The sequence below is a fragment of the Amblyraja radiata genome, chromosome 7, assembly GCF_010909765.2.
Source record: "Amblyraja radiata isolate CabotCenter1 chromosome 7, sAmbRad1.1.pri, whole genome shotgun sequence".
Taxonomy (NCBI): domain Eukaryota; kingdom Metazoa; phylum Chordata; class Chondrichthyes; order Rajiformes; family Rajidae; genus Amblyraja; species Amblyraja radiata.
In genome coordinates, this window is record NC_045962.1 from 22,633,544 (window position 1) to 22,643,370 (window position 9,827).

The 9,827-nt window shown below is 40.6% G+C and overlaps 1 protein-coding gene and 1 long non-coding RNA gene across 3 annotated transcripts in view; one reads left to right on the plus strand and one right to left on the minus strand.

The window, feature by feature from the left end:
• ube2e3 (ubiquitin conjugating enzyme E2 E3) overlaps window positions 1-5,714 on the minus strand; it is a 94,887-nt gene extending 89,173 nt beyond the window's left edge. The window contains exons 1-3 of one of the 2 annotated variants that reach the window (XM_033023835.1): window positions 5,260-5,714; window positions 4,345-4,534; window positions 3,835-3,885 (exon numbers count right to left, since the gene is read on the minus strand). In XM_033023835.1, the coding sequence (XP_032879726.1) occupies window positions 3,835-3,885; window positions 4,345-4,529 (236 nt within the window). In that variant the 5' untranslated portion in view covers window positions 4,530-4,534; window positions 5,260-5,714. Of the gene's footprint in view, window positions 1-3,834; window positions 3,886-4,344; window positions 4,535-4,756; window positions 4,950-5,259 lie in introns of those variants that run through there. The other variant, XM_033023834.1, reaches the window with a different exon arrangement.
• Window positions 5,715-5,758: 44 nt separating this feature from the next.
• LOC116975114 lies at window positions 5,759-6,904 on the plus strand. Its single transcript, XR_004412538.1, has 2 exons — window positions 5,759-6,117; window positions 6,407-6,904. It is a non-coding gene; the product is annotated as an uncharacterized LOC116975114 (long non-coding RNA).
• Window positions 6,905-9,827: the final 2,923 nt, after the last annotated feature.

The following is a 9,827-nucleotide window of genomic DNA, read 5'->3' on the forward strand; positions in this document are numbered from 1 at the left end:
AATCTCCATAACACCTATAACATATCAGCACTGGCTTTTCAAATAGTTGAGGAAAAGATACATAACTGTCACACGACAAAATGTTCCTGCTGCACAAGAAATCCTTTTTGCATCTGCATGTTGTAAATCTAAATATCTGTATGTAAAGTGTTTTAAGTGTGAGCAAATTTCATAAATGCAATTTAAAAATATTTTACTCTATCATTTCATTTCACAAAACAAGACACACCCAAATTCAAGATATTTACAAGTTGTTCTTAAAGGTTCCAAGACATGTTAAGCTTTACAAGTTTACTATAAGAGTGGTGCTCAATAGGGGAATAGTGTTCAAATTGTTGGTGTGGCTAAAATACAAGAGCTGGAGGAACGTAGTGGATTAGGCAGCATTTATGGAAGGAATGGACAACGAATCAAGTCCGGACCCTTCTTCAGACAGAACTTCAATTGGAGAAAAGCAGATCAATTCTGCCTTCTTTGAACTATACTTATGACTTATAATAGAGCTGCATTTCACAATTAACATTCTAATAACAGCCACAAAATAGTGACAGACTTTGTCCAAGAATCTCTATGATGACAAGATATACAAAAATGTTTTTTTTAAACAAACTTGTTATTACTCCATGGAGCAAAACTGTGTACCCAAAGCAAAATATAATAGTCATAAGAGTCATAGAGTTTTTTTTACAAGATGGATGGGCCTTTCAGTCCAACTCACATTATGTTGCTGACCGTTTGGTAGACAATTCCCCTGGACCCATTTGCCTGCGTTTGGTCTATATCCCTCAAAACTACTCTTATCCACATACATGTCTAAATTCTTCTAAACATTTTTTTATTGTACCTGCCTTTATCACTTTCACCAGCTGTTTGTTTGACATAACCATCATCCTCAGGCTGATAAATTTGTCCCTCTGGACCGCTTCAAATCTTTGCCCTCTCACCTCAAGCCTACAACCTGCAATTTGAGAACTGGCCATTTACCTTATCTATGCCTCTCGTGATTTTATATTTCTGAAGTCACCTCTCTGCCTTCTCGTCTCCAAAGGAAAAGAGCCCCATGCCTATACAGCCTCTCCTTATAGTACTGCTAACATTAATCTGAATATTTTCTGCACCCTTTCCAGCAGAATGACATCCTTCCCACGAACCATAACTGTACACAACATTAACTGTACACAATACTCTACATGACATCCCAATGTTTTCACTCAATGCCCCGACCAAAGGAAACACCATCATCATCCGGTCTACTTGTGCCGCCACTTTCAGGGAAGTATTCTATGAATCCATTGCTCGCTCATTTCTCCTCACACACCCCTCTGCCTCCTCAAGCATTTTCCCCTGTAACCAGAGGTAAAACACTTGCTTTCTGTCAGTCTAGGGTGAGCTGGAGCTCCTGTTTACCAGTTTCCGTTTCAATTCCACTTCCCCAACCGACTTGTCTATCCTTGGTCTCTGCCACTGCGAGACCATTCGTAAAATAGATCACATATTCTGCTTGGATGTCCTACAACCCACAGCTTGAACACTAAATTCTTCAATGTCAGGTAAATCACTCACCCCGCCCCCAAACTCCACCCCCTCTCATCTGCACAGCTAGCTCCACCACTCACTCCACCCAATCACACCTTTCATTCCACTACACCCTCCCACCACCCAGTTCCTTTCCCCTTTACTGACTTATTACCCACCTGTCCTTACACCTGGTCCCCCATTTTTCTTCCCCAACACTCCCCTCTTCCTACTACCCCATGCCCCCTACAGTTCAACATTTCACTCCCCACCTTTCTTCTTAGATTCTCCATTTGTACTATTTTGACTTCTCCACATCACTTCCAGCCTTGGTTACTATTTCCACCCTTCTCTCCCACATCTGCCAGTCAATCCCTCTTTACCTGGATCCACATGTCATGGGCCTGCTCTTATCCACCTGCTCTTATCCCCTCACTTTTCGCCAGCCATCTCTCCTCTGCTCCAATCTAAGTAACAATCCCACCTGAAACACTATCAGCATTTCCCTCCACAAATGCTGGCTGACATGTTGAGTTGCTCCAGCAATATATATTTTTCTCATGTACCTGTACCTTTAGGTCTGCCTGTTCTACACTCTGCAGGGCTTTGTCAGTTACTGGACAAGTCCTGTCCTGGTTTAGCAAAATGTAAAAATACAGCATTTACTAATTTGAAAGGCTAAACTAAACACCCCAATAAAGTTCTTCTTTCTCTCTGCAAAAGGAATACTGAAAAAAATGTTTTGCCTCCATAGATATTCCTTCCTCATTAGATATTTCTCTCTTGTGGATCTACAGGGAACCCACTTTAAAAATACATAAAGAATGCCTCAATAATATATTTTTATTTAAAAAAAACGTAACCCAGTATGTTGTTTCTGTCTTTAGCCTATCTGTCCAACTCCACTCCCGAGAAGTGTCTTAGAACATTTTATAACATTAAAGTGATATACAAAAGTTATAACAACTGCAAATTAGATTGAGGCACAATGGAAGAAATTAGACCAATTTTCCCTTCAAAACCTCCTGCTAATTTTCAAAGTAACCGAGGATTTATTTTATTTATTTGAATTGATACATCACGTCAGAAAAATGTTTAAAATCTTCAAAAAATTAATTCACAATTAAATAATGACCTGATTTGTCATGCAAATGATATGGAATTTCAATTCTATTTTAAGATTTCACACTGAACTAAATTATAATTGTAGTCATTGAGCAGAAAAATGCATTTCTCACACGTCATTTATTATCTCAAATCAAGAAACAAACAGGACAATATTTTCATGAGTATGGGATGCTTTGATTTTGTTAAAGCCATATATAAACCAAATCCAACAAAATGCAGCTAAGGCGTACTTTCAATTACAAAAATCCACCAAACATCAAGATATCTAAACTATATTTGACACAAAAATGTGTTACTTTGTGTGATCTGATAAAATGACAGTCTTCGTGTGGTCTGATTAAATAAAACAATTTGAATAGACAACTAATAAGCACCAACACCCTTGAAAAAGTAATAATTGTATTGTGTAGTTCTAGCATACCAATATCACCAAATTTCAAATACTAACATACATTTAGGATTACTGCAGCACAGAAACAGGATTTTTGACACACCATTGATAAAAAAAAATAACCCCTTAAAGTTTACAATGCCTCCAAACTGTCCAAGACCAATAAACTAATAGCGATCCTACCCAGATTATGACTAATTTCTTCTGCAGAGTTCTGCAAGGTGAGCTTATTTCACTTTCACCCCAAAAAATGTTTCCGGTAAAACTGAAACACCACTAATTTGACTACTGAGAGCAATTATTGTAACTAAAATAAGTTAATCAAACCAAGAGTAAAATTTGAAGTTGTGATGGTTCAATTCAAAATTCTTATAAATATTAACAAGCAATGTTTCATATGAAAACAAAAATAACTATACTTCATCGTCACAAATCACACCAGCTAATTCTTTGCTGTCAACTTTCCCACCTCAAATGCAACTTATTCCAACAAAGTTATCAATGCCATTCACAACTGCTTAAAACGTACAGAATCACCCAAAAAAAGTATTTATAAAATTTCATTGCGATATTGGCATGCTTTCAAGTTTACAAGCAAGTCCATTATTTACTGTCACAAACGCCAATAACCATTGCTCAATTTACGTTTTATCTCGTGCCCTTAAGATGCTAATTACATACAAATGCCTGCGTTTATCCGAGAAACATGTATCCACTCATATGACATTCATTTAAATTACATCTCTGTAATGCAACCAAAATCACATATTGCAACCTGCTAATTGATCAACCTCACTTACCTGCAGTTCGGGGGCGGATCCAGTGTGATTTCAGCCAGTTCCTTTTGAATTCTGAAAATTGATGGAGATACTCAGTACAAAATACTGTGCTGCATTTAGATGTAAAAGAACGATTACAGTGCCCTCTATCACCATCCTTTTCTCAGCAGCTCACCCAACCAAAGTGGAAAACATGGCTGCTTCCTCTTTGTTCTCAGCAGCGTTATACTCAAATCCCATAACAGGACAAGTTTTCATAAATTTTCACTATCTGTCGCTTGACAATGTATAAAATTTTGACTACAAATGGTAGAAGAGTACAGTAGATATTCAAATAAGGCAGATTAATCCCGGTAGACATCGGCTTTCCCCAAATTATTCTCTTTTCAAGTTTATATGCAAATGCGGAGAGGAGTGTTTATATTGACATATTCGATAAGGACTTTAAAGGAGTGCAACCAGAATTGGCAAAATGCCGGTACTCAAGTGCAAAAACAGATATTAAATAAAGGAAGAAATGGCCGGACTTACCTTTTAGCGCTGGTGGAGAGTTTTGCTGTTGTTTTGCTGGATACCTTGGGGTCTTTCTTTTTCGGCTGTTGCTGTGAGGATGGCTCTTTCCTCTCCTCCTGCGGGTTGTCACGCTGGTCGGCATCCGAGCTCCCACTGCTCGTACTCGGACTCTCGTCGTCAGACCTCTGTCTGTCGCTGGACATTTTACCTTAAGCGTCAAAAGATGCCACTGCTATCAGCACACTTGCCAAAGGGAAAGGGATAAGTCGGCCGAATACTATTTAAAACTAACTCGTCGCATGGACATCAAGCAATGCTTGTGGCCACAGATCGGACGACCAGACAACAACGTTGCCTTTTTCCTTTCCCTCCCCGCCCCCCTTCCCTCCAAAGGATATAAAAACACACACTTTGCATTGGATTTACATACCATCGACTGAAATTAGAAGCATTATTTAAGAAATATAAAGTATACCCTTAGCACAAAAAAACCCAAGTTGTATTTGTATGGGGGAGGGAAGTGGAGAGAGAAATCTCTCTCCTACACAACGAGGTTTTGTTGTGTAAGGTGGCACTGCTGGGGATTTTAACATTACAGGATCTTGACGGTCATTTAAACGAAGGAGGGGGGGGGGGGGGGAGGTTGGGAATTAAAAGTCGGGACTTAGACTGAAGCAGTTAAGGGCATAAAGTCGAAAGCAGGTCAGGTTGGGGAGATATGTGTCCGGCTTGGGTGACTATTTTTCTTTCAGGGTACATTTTAAAATAACGAGGGGCGCTCCAATCAGCGTGGTCTCAGCCACTGATGCGTGAACTCTGCTCACTCCACAACCGCTGGAACAATGAGGAGGAATTTATCAAGTTTCCCGACCGAATGCTCTACCTTTTGAGAGGAGGGGGAAACAAAAAACTGACGGCCAACTTCCTCCTTACCTTTTATGAGAGTGATCCGAGCCCGAGGCCTGTGGCCGAAATGACGGGTGGCCAGCCGATGTTCAAGGGAGGGCTTTTAAAACAAACAACTGCTTCTTTAAACAGAAAAATAAATGTGGGGGGGGGGGGGGGGGGAGGAGGAGGAGGAGGATGGGGGGGGGGGGAGGGGAGACGATCCAAGGAAGGGGGAGGCAGGGAGAAAGGAAATTAAGGGGGGAAAAAAGTGTCAGGAGCCCGCGGTGTGAATCATTTGATTCCGAAAGCGAGCTCAAGTTCTCCTCGGCCACACACACACGCTCGGCTGTTTAATTCGCCTCCCGCCGCTGGCGCACCGATCGCGCCGAGTCAGCAGCACTGAGTGCGCGCCGCCGCCGCTCTGCACATGCACGAGCACGCGCGGGGAGGGCAGCAGCAGCGGGAGGTGTGTGTGTGTGTCGCGCGCGCCCCCGCCCGCCTCGTGCACGGGCGGAGGCGCGCGGGCGACCGTTAACGGCAGAACGGACACGTGAGGGACGGAGGTGGCGCCCGCCCGACGGCTGGTACTTGCCGGCCCCTGCTGCTCCTGCTGCCACTGCCGCATCCATCGTGGGATTACAACATTTATCTATTTATTGTTTCAATGCCTTTGACAAAGGACAGGACTTGTCCCCCAAACCCAAGTCCGAAAAGAAGTTGTCAACTCATCTCAGGGGCTTTTGCACGTTCGGGACATTCGCACAGACCAGGAGTAGGTTTGCTGCCAGATCTACAGTACACAGATTGTTACTATTGAAATATTTATCTCTTTGGAGTTGTCCGCTGACCAAACATATCTTGCCCTAAATTCGCTCTGTAGAGGATTCGAGACATAAAACAGAGGTGAGCCTTTTCTTAACCTTTCATCGTGTGTAATTAAATTAAAGTGTGTTCTTTGCATTTGAACCTATGGTCACTGGATGATCTACATATTTGAAGCGGGTGTGTGACAAGAAAAATCGTGGTACTAAAGTTCGTGATCTTACTTACGGAGTGGATAACATTACCTCGTCTGCAGCCCGATGACAAGGTGAGCTCGGAATGTGTGTTTCACCTTAACCTCGGGCAGGCGAGTAAACGCTCTTGTCTACTGCAGACCTTCAGAAAATCTTGTTCCTTTTTTTCTTCTCAGCTTTTAGTGTACGGGATGAAATGCACAAATTTCAAATGGTCAGTCAATTGTCCTGCTGAAGAAGAACAGAACGTGTTGGAGATATTCACCTGGTCAGATAGCATCTGTGGAGAAAGTAATTGATGAGAAGGCCTTCCCTGTCACATCAATCACACACTGAGTTTCATCACTACACCAGCTGCTCTGGAGGCGTCTACGTCGACGATGAGGCAGTCATCCATTTCTTTCGGGAACATGCATTTACTAAGAAGCTCTGGGGAAAAAAAGGCATTTGTATTTGTGGAGGTTCGTGCTGAACGGCCAAAGGTTACAGACTGGTATATTCCAACCTCTACAGATGGATCTACTGCAAGGATGTCATGATTAAGGGCCACAGTTTAAGGTCCTCTGACCATTGCACACTGAGAGGCTGGAGCCTTGGACTTTCACTTGTGAATGATAAAATGATGTTATCCTTTTGATTGTTATTGCACAAATAAAATGTCTTACTAACTTCAATCAAGTTGTCTTACTAACTTCATTAAGTTTTTTGGGCAGGTTATCAATGAAGGTGGGGCAGTAGATGTTGCCTATATGGATTTTAGTAAAGCATTTGATAAATTCACCCATAATTGGTTAATCCAGAAGATTAAAATGCACAGGATTTACAGTGATTTGATTGTATGAATTCAGAACTGGTTTACTGATAGAAGACACCGTTGTGATGGAAGGATAATATTCAGGCTGGAGATCTGTGACAAGTGGAGTTCTGCAGGGATCTGTCCTGGGACCTCTGCTGTTTGGGATATATATACATGACTTGGACGTAAATATAGATGGGGTTAGTAAATTTGCAGATGACGCCAAGATTGCTAGATCGCAGACTGCGAGGAAGGCTGTTAAAGTACACAGTGGAATCCTGATTAGCTACAGAAATACGCGGACAAATGGCAATAGAGTTTAATCTGAGCAAGTGTGAGGTGTTGCACTTAAGGTGGTCAAATATGAGGAGAAAAAATACAATTAATCGCATTACTTTTAACATCATTGATGGACAAAGGATACTTGGGGTCCATGTCCATAACTCCCTGAAAGTGGCAACACAAGTAGAAAGAGTAATGTGGTAAAGAAGGTATATAGTACCATTGCTTTCATAGGTCTGGGCATTGAGTATAAGAGTCACAGTCAGCAGCTTTATCAGGCTTTGGATCGGCCACATTTGGAGTATTGCATGCAGTTTTGGTCGCCCCATTACAGGAATGATGGCTTGGAAAATATGTAGAGGTTTTCCAGAATAATGACTGGATTAGGGTGTATTAGCTGCAGGGAGCAGTTGGACAGACTTAGATTGTTTTCTCTGGAATGCCAGAGGTTATGGGGACATCTTTTTTTTTAAACTGTGTAAAATTATGAGAGGCATAGATGGGGGGAACTGTCAGAGAGTCAGAACCTTTTTTCCTGGATGGAAAAATCAAATGTGTGAGGGTGTAGGTTTTAGGTGAGAGGGGAAAACTTTAAAGGAGATGTACAGCACAAGTATTTTTACACAGAGGCTGGTGAGTGCCTGGAGCGTGCCGGTGGTGGTTGAGGCAGATACAATAGTGGCATTTTAAATACTTTTGGATAGGCATATGGATATACAGGAAATGGAAGGATATGGATTATATGCAGGTAGATAAGAGTTGGTCTTGGCATCATGTTCGGCACCGTACTATTGTATTCTAAATCTAATGGCAATTTGTTTTTCTTTCTAATAATGTGAAAAGTGGAGTTCTATCTATTATAATTCCCAAATTTAAGGAATAAAATATTTTCTAAAAATCTGCTGAGTGATAAAAATGTTAACATATCTGCTCATTGTTGACCTCATTAGAAATTTGGAGATGAAATAAATTTAAAATTGCTGAAAGACAGGACTGGGGAAGAACGAATGAATGTAGCAGTCTATGAAAGGCAGAAAAGATTAAATTGCAAAAGCTGTTAGAAATGAAAGAGATATAGAAACATGGGTCCAGTGGAGATTGTTACTTTTACACATATAGTCAAGCTTCATTGGAGGAAATAAGTGTAATGAAAAGTAGGAGTTGTATGTGGACTGAAAGCAGATGTTCCACCTAAGCACTGCCAATCAATGTTTGCTCTCCTTATTGTAGAGGAAATAAAACACAGTGAAGGGGAATAAATATAGAATTCTCTCCTGGAAAGTGTGTTTCTGGACCCTCGATGCTGATAATGTGTAACAGAAGAGCAGGCATTGGGTCTTCTGTGATTGTGTGGAAGCTGTGTGGGATGCAAAGGGTGTTGCTAATGATTAACAATGTCATGACAGGAATAGTAGGTATGTTACAAAACTTACCTTCAGCGGCGCTGCAGTTCTGTCACTGCCTGTGTGCGCGACTTTGGCGCCTTTGAGAGGGGGGCGAGTTTAAAATGCCGTTTTTTGCCAGCCTGTTGAAATCGATTTTCGTCAGGCTGTTTAGCTGTTGAAGAATAATCGCTCCGACGTCGGTTTTATTAAGTTTTCTTTTAAACTGCACTGGATATTTTAATAGCAGCAGTAATTTAAAAATCAACATCTAAAGCCGTCAACACCGACAACGGGGACGGATTTCACGTACGGGACAGGAAAGCCGTTTATTTTACATATAAACGTGCTTCTTTGGATGCCTTTAATCAAAATTTTACGTTGTGAAAAGGTGGCTTAGGACCCATACGAACTGGCAGTATTTTTCCTGCCGATATGGGGTTTAAATTCACCGCAACCACAACGTTCCAAATGATCACGTTCCACAAAAACCCACTTGCAAGATGATTAAAATGGCCCTTAATTTACGGGAATTAAACACTAAATTCCTTCCATTTGGCCTATAAATTCATGACAATGAGATTTAAAAATCATGTTATATTGTGAATTCTTGTGTGAATGTTGTTTGGACACAGGCTATTTAAAAATGTTAACCTTTTCTTAAGAAATTGATAGATGTTTAGATCTAGTAATTGCATTTTGTAATTAGCTACAATTAGGTAACTAACTAATTATGTGCTTTAATTTCAGGTCATCCAAGTAAGATTGTTTCATATTTGTTTCAGAATGCTTCAATCTATAATAACTGAAAATTTCATTCATTTCTTTTAATTTTTAAGCAAGTTATGGGCTTTTGACTGTCCTTGATCACAGTCAATGGAAAAGCAAGATGCTAATTTCCGAGTATGAAAATGGCCGTAACCTTTTTAATACTGAAGATATGAAAGTGAAATAGGTGTCAAATTAAACTTCTTTTTATGCTTTATCTGATGGGATAAATTGCAGACTTGATTTTAAAAATCTCAAAATTTTGTAACATTGCTAGGAATAGTGTTCAGAATGCAGAAAAAAGAGAATAGGGTTAGAAACATAGAAAATAGGTGCAGGAGTAGGCCATTCGAGCCATTCAATATGATT